Source organism: Nerophis lumbriciformis, linkage group LG11 (assembly GCF_033978685.3).
Source record: "Nerophis lumbriciformis linkage group LG11, RoL_Nlum_v2.1, whole genome shotgun sequence".
Classification (NCBI taxonomy): Eukaryota; Metazoa; Chordata; class Actinopteri; order Syngnathiformes; family Syngnathidae; genus Nerophis; species Nerophis lumbriciformis.
Window position 1 is genome coordinate 30,872,941 of NC_084558.2, and position 13,908 is coordinate 30,886,848.

At 38.6% G+C, this 13,908-nt stretch overlaps 2 protein-coding genes across 2 annotated transcripts; both read right to left on the reverse strand.

Moving 5' to 3' along the window:
* Positions 1 to 404: 404 nt before the first annotated feature.
* LOC140679147 (uncharacterized) lies at positions 405 to 4,007 on the reverse strand. The gene is made up of 2 exons (XM_072914116.1): positions 3,892 to 4,007; positions 405 to 2,398 (listed from the first exon to the last, which is right to left on the reverse strand). The coding sequence occupies exons 1-2, from the start codon at positions 3,944 to 3,946 to the stop codon at positions 1,428 to 1,430; spliced, it is 1,026 nt and encodes a 341-aa protein (XP_072770217.1). The 5' UTR covers positions 3,947 to 4,007; the 3' UTR covers positions 405 to 1,427.
* A 3,918-nt stretch (positions 4,008 to 7,925) lies between these two features.
* Positions 7,926 to 12,433, reverse strand: LOC133610178 (uncharacterized). The gene is made up of 2 exons (XM_061966262.2): positions 12,315 to 12,433; positions 7,926 to 8,950 (listed from the first exon to the last, which is right to left on the reverse strand). The coding sequence occupies exons 1-2, from the start codon at positions 12,373 to 12,375 to the stop codon at positions 8,124 to 8,126; spliced, it is 888 nt and encodes a 295-aa protein (XP_061822246.2). The 5' UTR covers positions 12,376 to 12,433; the 3' UTR covers positions 7,926 to 8,123.
* Positions 12,434 to 13,908: the final 1,475 nt, after the last annotated feature.

A 13,908-nucleotide genomic window follows, 5' to 3' on the forward strand; every position in this document is an offset into this window, starting at 1 on the left:
TGGTAAACGTATAGCATGTTCTATGTTCTAGATATTTGAATGACTCTTACCGTAAAGTTAACATACCAGGCACCTTCTCAGTTGGTTATTTATGCGTCATATAACGTACACTTATTCAGCCTGTTGTTCACTATTCTTTATTTATTTTAAATTGCCTTTCAAATGTCTATTCTTGGTGTTGGGTTTTATCAAATACATTTCTCCCAAAAAATGTGACTTATACTCCAGTGCGACTTATAGATGTTTTTTTCCTTATTTATAATGCATTTTCGGCGGGTGCGGCTTATACTCTGAAAAATACGGTATTCATCTATAGCAGTGCTTCTCAATTATTTTCTATTACACCCCCAAGAGGGAGAAGAAAATATTATGCGCCCCCCCCCCCCCCCCCCCCCCCCCCCCACTTTCCACTGTGACTATGAATAGTATAATTTGTCTATAATTTTTTTTTTAATTACACCTCTGCATAACTTTGTAATTTTATTAACATTAAAGGAAACAACACACCAGCATTTCCTCGCCTCCTACCGTGGTTACAGTGAAGCCGTATGTTACATACACGTCATCATATTCTGGTATGACAAAAAAAGCATGTTACCCGAGGTTACACGCCTCACCCGACTATTTGAGAAGGTATGATATATAGCATTTTGGCTCGCAAAGGATTCTTCATTCATCACTCCAAGCAACGGTTGTAAGTTTACAATATAACTAAAACAAGTCATACTTACTAAACCATCTCATGTGTGATGTCTGTAGGAATGTTTTCACGCATGTGTGTGTGCGATTGTAATGTAATCAAGCCAGTGTTGTTAGCCTAAGCAATATGCTAACACGTTTACAAGTGTCTGTGTATTAAGTATTGATAACTTACAATGACATTCTTTTTTGTGTTGTTTCAGTTTGGTAAATTCACCAAAACGTCACAGTGGAGTTGTTAAATCTGTTTAGCTGATTGGAGAGCTAGTTTCTGCAGCTAGTGGGTCCATGACAATGACTTCTGTTTTTTTTTTTATCAGCCGTTTTACTACCCTGTGACAGGCACTGTTTGGAAACAATTAAGGTATGTGAATAAACATTAAAAAAATATTTTGTACCGGTATGTATCTGCGGCTTATAGTTTGGTGAGACTAATATGTGTTAAAATATTTAATTCTTCTAAAATTTGGTGGGTGAGGCTTAAATACCCGTGTGCTCTATAGCCCGGAAAATACGGTAATGAGAACCTCCTGTTTTTCCAGTGGTAATAAACAGAAAGACTCAACGTGAGAGTGGAAATAATATCCAAAGTCAGGGAAATTGCATTATAAAAGCACGAGAGCGGGAATTGCGCCAAAGTCCATCACGATACGAACGGCAAATTGTGAGTACGTCATTAGAAGTTACTTCATTTGAGTACAAAAACTTTGTGAAGACATGCCCAGCTGTCATTGACTGCTGCTGCTGTCACACAAGCACTTGTGTCTGGTGATCTGGTACTTGTGTGGGAATCTTTTGTGACACACAGTGCAACTGAAAGGTGTCTCTCCAGTGTGCGTCCTCGTGTGTATTATCATATTCCTCTTCGTGGCAAACAGCTTCCCACACAGCGAGCAGGAGAACGGTTTCTCCCCGGTGTGCGTTCTCACGTGTGAGATCATGTGTCCCCGTTCGGAGAAAGTCTTCCCGCAGAACGAGCAAGAAAAAGGTTTTTCTCCCGTGTGCGTCCTCATGTGCGCCCTCAGCTGTCCCTTCTGGCAGAAACTCTTGGCGCACACCGAGCAAGAGAAAGGTTTCTCTCCGGTGTGCGTTCTCATGTGCAGCACCAGCGACATGCGGTAACTGAAATCTGCATTGCACACCGAGCAGGAATAAGGTTTTTCCCCTGTGTGTGTCCTCATGTGGGACATCAAATATCTCTTGACTGAGAATCCTTTGCCGCAAACAGTGCAAGTGAACGGTTTTTCCCCCGAGTGCGTCCTCATGTGGGTCCTCAGATTGCTCTTGCTGGAGAAGTCCTTGCCGCACACACAGCAGATGATCTTTTCTCCGGTGTGCGTTCTAATGTGGTAGACCAGCTGATACTTATTGGCGAATATTTTGTCACATTCAGAGCAGCGGAACTGCTTTTTGTCCACTTTGGAATCGTCATTAGAGTCGGTGTCCTCAGAATCCGAGAGCGGACCTGAATGACGGTCTGCTTCAGCTCCTTCCCGGCGGTCTCGGCTGCGACGATGAAGTTGAGACGACTGAGCTTGCTCTTCATCACCTTCACTCTTCATACGGATCTTGGCGACGTGAGCCTCCTCATCTTCTTCCTTGATGTGGGGGGGTTGTGGCTCCTCCTGCTCCACCCTGGAGCTGCACTCCTGCTGCTGGTCTTCACCAACGATCACTTTGAACACGTCTGATGGTAAAGCTGAGGCACAGACACACACGACATGAATAAATAAAGGAATAAAATTATGACACACAGACTGATAACATTAGGTTAACAGGTTAACGCATGTGATTAATAAAAAAAAAAAAAAGAAAATTAATCACAGTGTTTGTTTTGACCGCCAGAAGGTGGCACACATTGCACATGCAATGATCACGTGACACCCCAGTGTATTTGTATGTGGTGTGCTTTGCATGGTGTGCTTTGCGCCCTTCAAAACAAACTCCCACGAAACTTGGGATAAAACTGAGCTAATTAAAAAAAGACCAGCGCTGTCGTCTAAAAAAGTAAAAATGCTTGGTAAAATAACTGGTTAAACTAGGGAGAGAATAAATGCAGATGTAAATGATAAACTATGTAACATCGTGTAATGAGGCCTTTCTTACATTATCTATTAATATAGTGTACATGGGGCGGTATAACTCGGTTGGTAGAGTGGCCGTGCCAGCAACTTGAGGGTTGCAGGTTCCACCATTCTAGTCACTGCCGTTGTGTCCTTGGGCAAGACACTTTACCCATCTGCTCCCAGTGCCACCCACACTGGTTTAAATGTAACTTAGATATTGGGTTTCACTATGTAAAGCGCTTTGAGTCACTAGAGAAAAGCGCTATATAAATATAATTCACTTCACATCTATACCTAGTCTGCTACATTTCATTTCATTCATTCAAATTTTTTTTCATTTATTCATTTATTTCAGGCAATGACATAAAAAAAAGTACAAGATAGACAACACATAATAATATTAATAATATAATGCAAAAGGTAATGTACAATATGTAAGACCATGAATTGATTAAAGGGACAATTGATCTAAGTTGAAAAACTTATTGGGGTGTTACCATTTAGTGGTCAATTGTACGGAATATGTACTGTACTGTGCAATCTACTAATAAACGTTTCAATCAATCAATCAAGCAAGCAAACATTATAGCTAAGACTTTCAAAATGAACACTTAATTCTTACTATACTTACTGTCACCAAGTTTTGAGCAAATCAATGACTTGCAGTTCAGTAAAACATTTATAAACATTCCCGTATGACATGATTGCATTTGTATCCAAATATTGGAGTATTTTCTTAAGCAAATTTGACTTATGCAAGCAAATGGGAAACTGTGATTAATCATGATTAACCAAAGTTCAAGAGTGTGATTAAACTGATTTTAAAAAGTAACCAAGTGACAGCCCTAATATTTATGTGTTATATTTATGGTTATCTTTTGTGGTAAAAATGAGAAACATTTTCCTAATCCCGGGGGAATTGTAAACGTAGTCTATGGATGCATTACAAACACGGTGTGTATGCATGTGTGAATAAATATAAATAAGCGTTCAATAAAGAGTTATTACACATGTTGCACGTACAGCTACGGCTAAAAATATTAGTCGCCGTTTAGCTAGCCTTAGCATAGCACTGGGTATCCACTGTGCTCATAAAACACAATTTGAGAATGCAGCGATTACAAACCTTCCGCTTTCGAATTAGGTTGAAAACGTAAACTCAATTGCACACGTCTTTCCATTTCTTCTTAGTTTACAATGATCGATTGTGATCACTTGTGACAGTGGACTCCTTCGTCATCCATTACAAGGAAGTACATGTTCTGTATCTCTCATTTTTTCAAAATAAAATAAACACCGGGAACCAACAGCGTTCTTGTCACATCGTTAAACCACCGTTACGGTTAATATATTCGGATTGGTTATTAATATATCTATGGTTTATCATAATGTACGGGTAAAATCTATTATGTGATACATTTTTAATCAAAAAGGGAAGGCAATACATTTTATTTTGAAATAAGACCAATAAATTGTCACGTGAGCGCTTGGGTCAAATGACAAGTCCAGCTTGACAGTGTACTTTGCAGCTAACAAGAAAATACATATTCTCGTGCCGCTGCCTTTTCAAAATAAAATGAACATGTGGTGAAACTGCTTTTTTTAAAAATAGAACTAGGTGGGTTGCAATCACGTGAACACGAGGCACATCCGGGCACTTCCGGGTTTCAGGCGATGGTCTAGAGCAGTGGTTCTCAACCTTTTTTCAGTGATGTACCCCCTGCAGGGGCGCCGCTAGGGATTTTGGGCCCCATGAAAAGAATCTTTACAGGGCCCCCAACACAGTGTCATTATTTTTTCTGTATTATAATTTCATCATCATTATAGGGGCCTCTCTGGGCCCCCCTCCATCATGGGCCCCTAGAATCCGTCTCTTTTACCCCCCCTTTCGGCGCCCCTGACCCCCTGTGAACATTTTTTTAATTCAAGTACCTCCTAATCAGAGCAAAACATTTTTGGTTGAAAAAAGGAGATAAATAAGTAAAATACAGCACTATGTCATCAGTTTCTGATTTATTAAAATGTATAACAGTGCAAAATATTGCTAATTTGTAGTGGTCTTTCTTGAACTATTTGGAAAAAAAGATATAAGAATAACTAAAAACTTGTTAAAAAATAAACAGGTGATTTATAAAGATTTCTACACATAGAATTAATCATCAACTTAAAGTGCCCTCTTTGGGGATTGTAATAGAGATTCATCTGGATTCATGAACTTAATTCTAAACATTTCTTCACAAAGAAAGAAATATTTAACATCAATATTTATGGAACATGTCCACAAAAAATCTAGCTGTCAACACTGAATACTGCATTGTTGCATTGTAATGAATGGAATAGCCTACTTGATGTGATGTTCAGTTTATGAACTTACATTCATATTTTGTTGAAGTATTATTCAATAAATATATTTATAAAGAATTTTTGAATTGTTGCTATTTTTTAGAATATTTAAAAAAAATCTCACGTACCCCTTGGCATACCTTCAAGTACCCCCAGGGGTACACGTACCCCATTTGAGAACCACTGCTCTAGAGCAGTGTTTTTCAACCACTGTGCCATGAGATACAGTCTAGTGTGCCGTGGGAGATTATCTAATTTCACCTATTTGGGTTAAAAAATATTTTTTGCAAACCAGTAATTATAGTCTGCAAATTAAGTGTTGTTGTTGAGTGTCGGTGCTGTCTAGAGTTCGGCAGAGTAACCGTGTAATACTTTTCCATATCAGTAGGTGGCAGCAGGTAGCTAATTGCTTTGTAGATGTCGGAAACAGCGGGAGGCAGCGTGTAGGTATAAAGGTGTCTAATGCTTAAACCAAAAATAAACAAAAGGTGAGTGCCCCTAAGAAAAGGCTTGAAGATTAGGGAAGGCTATGCAGAACGAAACTAAAACTGAACTGGCTACAAAGTAAACAAAAACAGAATGCTGGACGACAGCAAAGACTTACTGTGGAGCAAAGATGGCGTCCACAATGTACATCCGAACATGACATGACAGTCAACAATGTCCCCACAAAGAAGGATAAAAACAACTGAAATATTCTTGATTGCTAGAACAAAGTAGATGCGGGAAATATCGCTCAAAGGAAGACATGAAACACCAAAAAAAGAGAAAAAGCCACCAAAATAGGAGCGCAAGACAAGAACCAAAACACTACACACAGGAAAACAGCAAAAAATGGCGTGATGTGACAGGTGGTGACAGTAGACCTACTTTGAGACAAGAGCTATGGTGATACATAGTTGGTTATGGTTTAAAGTCATATCCAACAATTGCGACAACGACTTTTTACTGTTAACTGAGTTTCGTTTTTTTAATGATTTCTGCTGGTGGTGTGCCTCTGGATATTTTCAACGCCAAAAATGTGCCTTGGCTCAAAAAAGGTTGAAAAACACTGGTCTAGAGCCCCTAGTACGCAATTGTTTATTTACCTGAATCCTTGTAGATGTAGGCATATTTTTAAAGGTTTAGAGGCAAATATAAAAGCAATCATGAAAACATATTCAAAATGGGATGTAGTGGAATTTTTATACTCTAATGAAAAATATTTGTTAAAAAGATTTAAATCATTTTTCATCACCAAGATGTTACTGCTACCTCACTTCACACTTACGGTATTTAGACAAGAAACATTTAAGGCACATCATGTCTTTACATAATTAAACATTCATCTGTGAAAGACAAAAATGGATTTATATGGATAAGTCCATCTTTGTGTTTAATTGACATAACGAGTGCCGTGCTGCTGTGATCGTGACGCTAATGAGAAAAGGATACGTTTGAAGTTGATTTCCTGCTACAAACATTAATCGAATCTACAATTCTTGTTTGTAGTTATTTTATGCTGGGAAGTTCATATTTTATTTCATTATTTAGCTGTATATGTCCCTGTTGTTCAGCAATGTTTGCTAGCGATATTAAGATTCAGTATATGCTGTTGAGCCTACAAGAGATGTATTCATCTAGTTTATTAATACTATTAAGGATATTTGCTTGATGCTAACAAATAGCACCAAAGACGCTATAATGTGGTCATCCGTGTCGAATAAAGCACTTGGTTTCCTGCACAACTAAGCGTTTAGTTTCTGTTATGAAAATCGGCAACAAAAATATGGTAGATTGTACCAACAATTACAATATTTATTACTAGGACTTAACATGACATTAGTTTATTTGCACAAGCAGGTTTATATTTAGGCATAACAACCACAAAATAACAAACAACTCATGCGATCTATTGCCCTTTCTGTACGTTTAGTTCTGCTCTCCAACACTACTAATAGTACAGAATAAACTTGATTGCATCACAGAAAGTTTCTCAAACAAATCAAATGTTCATCCATTCATTTTCTACCGCTTGTCCGTTTCGGGGTCGCGGGGGGTGCTGGAGCCTATTTTAGCTGCATTTGGGCGGAAGGCGGTGTACACCCTGGACAAGTCGCAACCTCATCACAGGGCCAACACAGATAGACAGACAACAGTCACACTCACATTCACACACTATAGGGCCAATTTAGTGTTGCCAATCAACCTATCCCCAGGTGCATGTCTTTGGAGGTGGGAGGAAGCCGGAGTACCCGAAAAAAACCCAGGCAGTCATGGGGAGAACATGCAAACTCCAAACTAACATTTTACAAAGTGATCGTTGCAGACACAAGCGGTCTGATTGTATTCCACAAGGTGGGGAAAGTGATATTTTTAAAAGTCATTTCCTTTAACGCACTTTTGTTTTTCCCTGACTTCATTACCTTTATGAGCCACTTCTTTAGGGCCTCTATGAAAGCTATTTCCCATCTCTCCGTATGAACAACTGGAACACCCCAGAACAAAACAGCATTACAGCGTTTTCTGATCAAAGTCTCCATTCACTCTCTCTTAATTTAATGCTACACTCAAGCTGCTTGACCATCGTGTGAATTAAGCCGCGAAGAAGAAAACGGATGTGACATCATATGCAACCCATCGCAATTACGGCTAACAAGGTGAGTTTTACAATCAATATGCAAGTATCAACGTGTAGATCATGTATTTATGAAAAACTATATGCAGCAGCATTTATTTTTGAATAAGAATAGTAAATCATTTTGATAATCTTTGTTTAGCTTCTACTTTCCGCATAATTTGCTATCTTTTGTGGTGTTCGATTATAAGTATATAAATAAGCTCACATAAAAACAGAATGTGCATGTGTTGATTTGCCAGAGTTTCAGGACTTTATTTAGGATCACATGATGACTAATCTTGAAACATATGTAGGGAAAATCTACATAGAGATGCAGATGTCTGCTGGCGCTATTCATGGAAGTTGTCATCTTCTGTCAGCATCATGTGGTTGTCACCAGAGGTCAAAGGTTGCCATCATCCATCACACACACACTTCTTCTCATCAGCATGACTTCTCGTGTGTATTGTCATGTTTCGCTTATCGGAGAAAGCCTTCCCGCAAAATGAGCATGTAAAGGGTTTTTCTCCCGAGTGTGTTCTCGCATGAGACATCATGTGTCCTTTCTGAGAGAACAGTTCCCCACAGAACAAGCAGGGAAAAGGTTTTTCTCCCGTGTGCGTCCTCATGTGTGCTCTTAGCTGTCCCTTCTGGCAGAAACCTTTTGCGCAAACCGAGCAAGTGAAAGGTTTCTCTCCGGTGTGCGTTCTCATGTGCAGCACTAGCGACATGCGGTAACTGAAATCTGCGTTGCACACTGAGCAAGAATAAGGTTTTTCTCCCGTGTGTATCCTCATGTGGGACACCAAATATCTCTTGACAGAGAATCCTTTGCCGCAAACAGAGCAAGTGAAAAGTTTTTCCTCAGAGTGCGTCCTCGTGTGTGTCATCATGTTGCTCTTATCTGAGAAGTTTCTGCCGCACACTGAGCAAGTAAATGTTTTCTCTCCGGAGTGTGTTCGTGTGTGCGTGATCAGGTGTCCTTTGCGAGAAAAGCTTTTGCCACAAAGCGAGCAAGAAAAAGGTTTTCCTCCCGCGAGAGCATCGCGATACCTCAGCGTCTCCTCCTCTCTGTGATGATGCTGTGACCACTCGGCTTGCTCTTCCTCACTCTTCACATGGGACTTGCTGACGTCAGCCTCCCCCTCTTCCTCTTCCATGTCTTCCTGCTGTTCCAGCCTGGAGATCCAACCCTGCTGTTGGTCTTCACCAACAATCACCTTTCTTACATCTGCAGGTAAAACTGACAGACACACGTTCTTGTCAATAAAATATCCTGACGGGGGCAAACACAGCAACATTCAAATGCTCAATACAATTGATCCGAACCATAAATCACAAAACGCCAAACAAAAGTTAGCCAGGCTACCAGGGGAGACGGACCAGTGGGAGGTTCGTCTTTGAGCGAGATGCCCAGTAGACATTTGGCTGACTTTTGGCAAAAAAAGGTGTTGATCCTAATATCTTACAATTTCAGAGCTCAATCGATTAAAAAATCTAATGTTAGCACAACCCATAGGACTACAGAATATATGTGGCATTGAGTTGCATTGTCCAATTTGCATATTTGGCCATGATGCATACAAATTTAAAATTAACAAATCTGTTTGTGGCGGTCCATATGTATTCATGGCAGGCCACAACAAACAATTGAATAAATAGGAATCTGCATTAGAATGAAATCCAAGATGGACGCTCAGGTTTGGCTTCCCTGTTTCTAGAAACTTCTGTTTTGTTTCCTTCCATCAACTTGTCACATTTCTGTCATGCAAATGTTCTAATACTGATGTGTTTATGTAATTGCAGTATTTCCCCATTGTATTTGTTTTATAAGGTTGTGTAAATTGTGGTTTTAGATCATTTCTGTGTATGAAAATATTAAGGCAAAGTTAGAAAGAGATTGGCACATTCAGAGATATCGGCTCAATGACTCAAAAATGAAGCGCAAATGAGAGATCTTTCTAACCACTGTAAATAAAATCTGTGCTCTGAGCAGGGAACCTAACAATTTGCATTTTCAACAGGTGATGCTGAGAGGAGTGCACAGGAAAAATGAATAAAATGTCTTATTTTGAAAAAATATTTTTTTTCTCAGAAATATTTTTAGTTTTAATTTCAAATAGCGTTATGAATGTACATTATAACGTCCCAAAAAGACATAGTGTGTTAATGTTTCAAATAATATCCTACAAGTCTAATTTGTCAAAATTAATGTGAATGTGAGTGTGAATGTCATCTGGTCCAGGTGGCGACTTGTCCAGGGTGTACCCCGCCTACCACCTAAATGCAGTTGAGATAGGCTACAGCAGTGTTTTTCAACCTTTTTTGAGCCAAGGCACATTTTTTGCGTTGAAAAAATCTGGAGGCACACCACCAGCAGAAATCATTAAAAAAACAAAACTCAGTTGACAGTAAAAAGTCGTTGTCGCAATTGTTGGATATGACTTTAAACCATAACCAAGCATGAATCACTATAGCTCTTGTCTCAAAGTAGGTGTACTGTCACCACCTGTCACATCGCACCCTGACTTATTTTGAGTTTTTTTTGCTGTTTTCCTGTGTGTAGTGTTTTAGTTCTTGTCTTACGCTCCTATTTTGGTGGCTTTTTCTCTTTTTTTGGTATTTTCCTGTAGCAGTTTCATGTCTTCCTTTGAGCGATATTTCCCGCATCTACTTTGTTTTTATCCTTCTTTGTGGGGACATTGTCGATTGTCATGTCATGATCGGATGGACATTGTGGATGCCGTCTTTGCTCCACAGTAAGTGTTTGCTGTCGTCCAGCATTCTGTTTTTGTTTACTTTGTAGCCAGTTCAGTTTTAGTTTTGTTCTGCATAGCCTTCCCTAAGCTTCAATGCCTTTTTCTTAGGGGCACTCACCTTTTGTTTATTTTTGGTTTAAGCATTAGATACCCTTTTATCTGCACGCTGCCTCCCGCTGTTTCTGACATCTACAAAGCAATTAGCTACCTGCTGCCACCTACTGATATGGAAGATTATTACACGGTTACTCTGCCGAGCTCTAGACAGCACAGACACTCAACAACAACACATCATTTGCAGACTATAATTACTGGTTTGCAAAAAATATTTTTACCAAAAATAGGTGAAATTAGATCATCTCCCACGGCACACCAGACTGTATCTCACGGCACAGTAGTTGAAAAACACTGGGCTACAGCACCCCCCACGACCCGAAAGGGACAAGTGGTAGAAAATGGATGGATGGATGGAATATGTTGCCGTTTATTCAGAAAACATTTTTAATAGCTTTATTACGGTGGCCGATAGGGGCAAACACGCAGCAACGTCTTGTACTAGAAAAAACTAGGCACCATCTATGTGTCATGATTTTAGACCTTGTAATGTATATTTAAATTTAAAAAGAGCTCTGAAAAATCTGCAAAATATTTATTTCCAAAATAAAACTTGCAGTATATTCATTCCTATGAAGGTTCTCATTCATCCATGAATTGATTAACGTGGACCCCAACTTAAACAAGTTGAAAAACTTATTCGGGTGTTACCATTTAGTGGTCAATATACGGAATATGTACTGTACTGTGTAATCTACTAATAAAAGTTTCAATCAATCAATCAATCAATCCAGGTCGTTGTCATCTCAGGGCGTTCAATCGTTGGCAACTGGACTGCTTGGTTTGTCGCCCTGAGTTGTTTATATTCATTTTACAAGCCATATATGTGCCATGTGTTTTAGAACCATATAATTTAGATCAGGGGTCCCCAAACTTTTTGACTCCGGGGCCGCATTGGGGTAAAACAATTTGGCTGGGGGCCACGCTCTATATTATATATATATATATATATATATATATATATATATATATATATATATGTGTGTGTGTGTATATATATATATATATGTGTGTATACATATATATATATATATATATATATATATATATAATATATATATATATATATATATATATATAATATATATATATATATATATATATATATATATATATATATATATATATATATATATATATATATATGTATATTCATACATATATATTCCTCGCGCACTAATTGACTTAAAGAGTGCACTTGCTGCATGTCACGTTATCGATGGTAAAATGCATTTTTAGACAATATGATTTACCTGAGTGGGTAGGAGACGGTAGAAAATGGACTAGTAAGGACAAATTTAAAAAAATTATAACACAAAAAAAATTTTTTAACTTGGGACTTCCCGCAGGCCGGATTTTGGACGCTGGGGGGCCGTATCCGGGCCGCGGGCCGTAGTTTGGGGACCATGATTTAAAGATCCCTTAAGTACGGTGGCCTGGAAGTTGCTGCGCGTTTGCCCCTATCAGCCACCGTAAATATCACATTCATATTACGTTCATGGACTCTATCACTTAATTTTTCCACAAACTAGTTCGTCATTATATTGTAAATTTTACATCAAGCGCAAAACGATGAAGAGTGTTGTATAATTACTTTAGCTATAAAGCAATGAGCACGGTAGCATGAGGAGCTAGCTGCGGCTAGGAGCTAGCTGCGTGGATTTTTATCTAGCATTCGCTTAGCGTCGAGTTCCTTCAATAACACATTTTAAACAAAGCACAAAAGTGACGAACCTTCCGTCGTTGACTTGTGTTTAGTGTTACGAAACAAATGTAGGCATTGTTCCGTCTCCATTCTGTTGGTGCTGGTTTTCCCAACTCATCGGCACCGGAAGACACGATCGGTTTACGCATGCGCGTAGGTACGTCACTTTCTAGACTTGCATTTATTTATTTTTTACGACAAAGCTTTGCGACGTCATGTTCTGTGATATTTGAATGTTTAATGAATGTTTTGTATAAAAAATGCTTTTTAGGAGTAAAAGGGAACGAGAATATAAACATAAACAAGGGGTAAATAAAAAATAAAAAAAACGGAGTATTATCGCCCCCAGGGGCGTCACTAGCTTTTAAGGACAGGGGGGCTTAGCCCCCAGGAGATGCACAGGATGTGAGCGAACGTAGCGCAGAGCACAAAACTTCACAAACGGCTAACAAAGACTTAGAAATTATTCATTGTTATTATTATTATTTCAGTCGGTTTATTTTCAATCTGTGTTCAATACAACAACAAACATGGGTTTGCAGAGTGACATTTTGTTTACAGCATCAACAAGAAACAATTACTTGCATGATCCTTCAAGATACACTGAAACACAATGAAAGTCATGGCATTAGTCTCTATGTTATTAATTCACAACTTAGAGGCTAATGCCACGACTTTCGCTCACAATACAATAATTGTTTGTTCCAAATATTTTGAAGTTGCACAGATTACATTTTGGGCATATATGTGACTAAAATGGTTGTAAATTCAAGCCCTGGAAATATTACTTAGGTACTTGAATTAAAGTATAATTTGGCTTATATATATATATATATATATATATATATTATGGCAAGCCGTTAAGGAAATTAAATGTATATGGAAGTCTGAATAGAAATGAGAAGCGTTTATATATACTGTAAATAAGAAAGACTTAGAGTCCGTCTGCTGATCTGAAAAAGAGCCAAAGCTGTCAAAGAGCTGAGGGACCATCTTCAAAGTGTAATGCTGAAACAAATAATGCAAACAATAAAATGTAACTTCCAGGGTTTGAGATTAATGTAGTCCCGTCGTCCCGGGGTCGGTAAAAAAAATGCACGGGACGAAATGAAATGCTCCCCCGGACGATTTTTTATTTTATTTATTTATTTTTGTCATAAAGAAATGCAATTATGTGTGCTTACGGACTGTATCCCTGCAGACTGTATTGATCTATATTGATATATAATGTGGCCTGCCAGGCTTTTATTCATTTATTATTGTTATATATATATTTTTTATTTTTAATGTATTTATTATTTTTATTTTTATTATTACTCATTTTTATTTTATTTTATTTTTTAAATTTTATTTTTTATTTTATTTTTTTATTTTATTTTATTTCATTTTTTTTAAATCTTATTATTTATTTGTGTGTGGCGTCGCGCGGGTCTCACTTCCTGTTGGATGGGGTCCGTGCCCGTGTGGCCCGACCTTGCGCTGTTGGGTCTCTGTCGGTGACTTGGTGTGGTGGCGGCGCAGCCCCCGTGTCTGGTCTGGATGCTGTGTCCCGGTTGTTTGGGCGGTGGTGTGTTTGTGCGGGTTTGGGTTGGGGTGGGGGGCCTTTTGGTTGGGGGGGTTGTT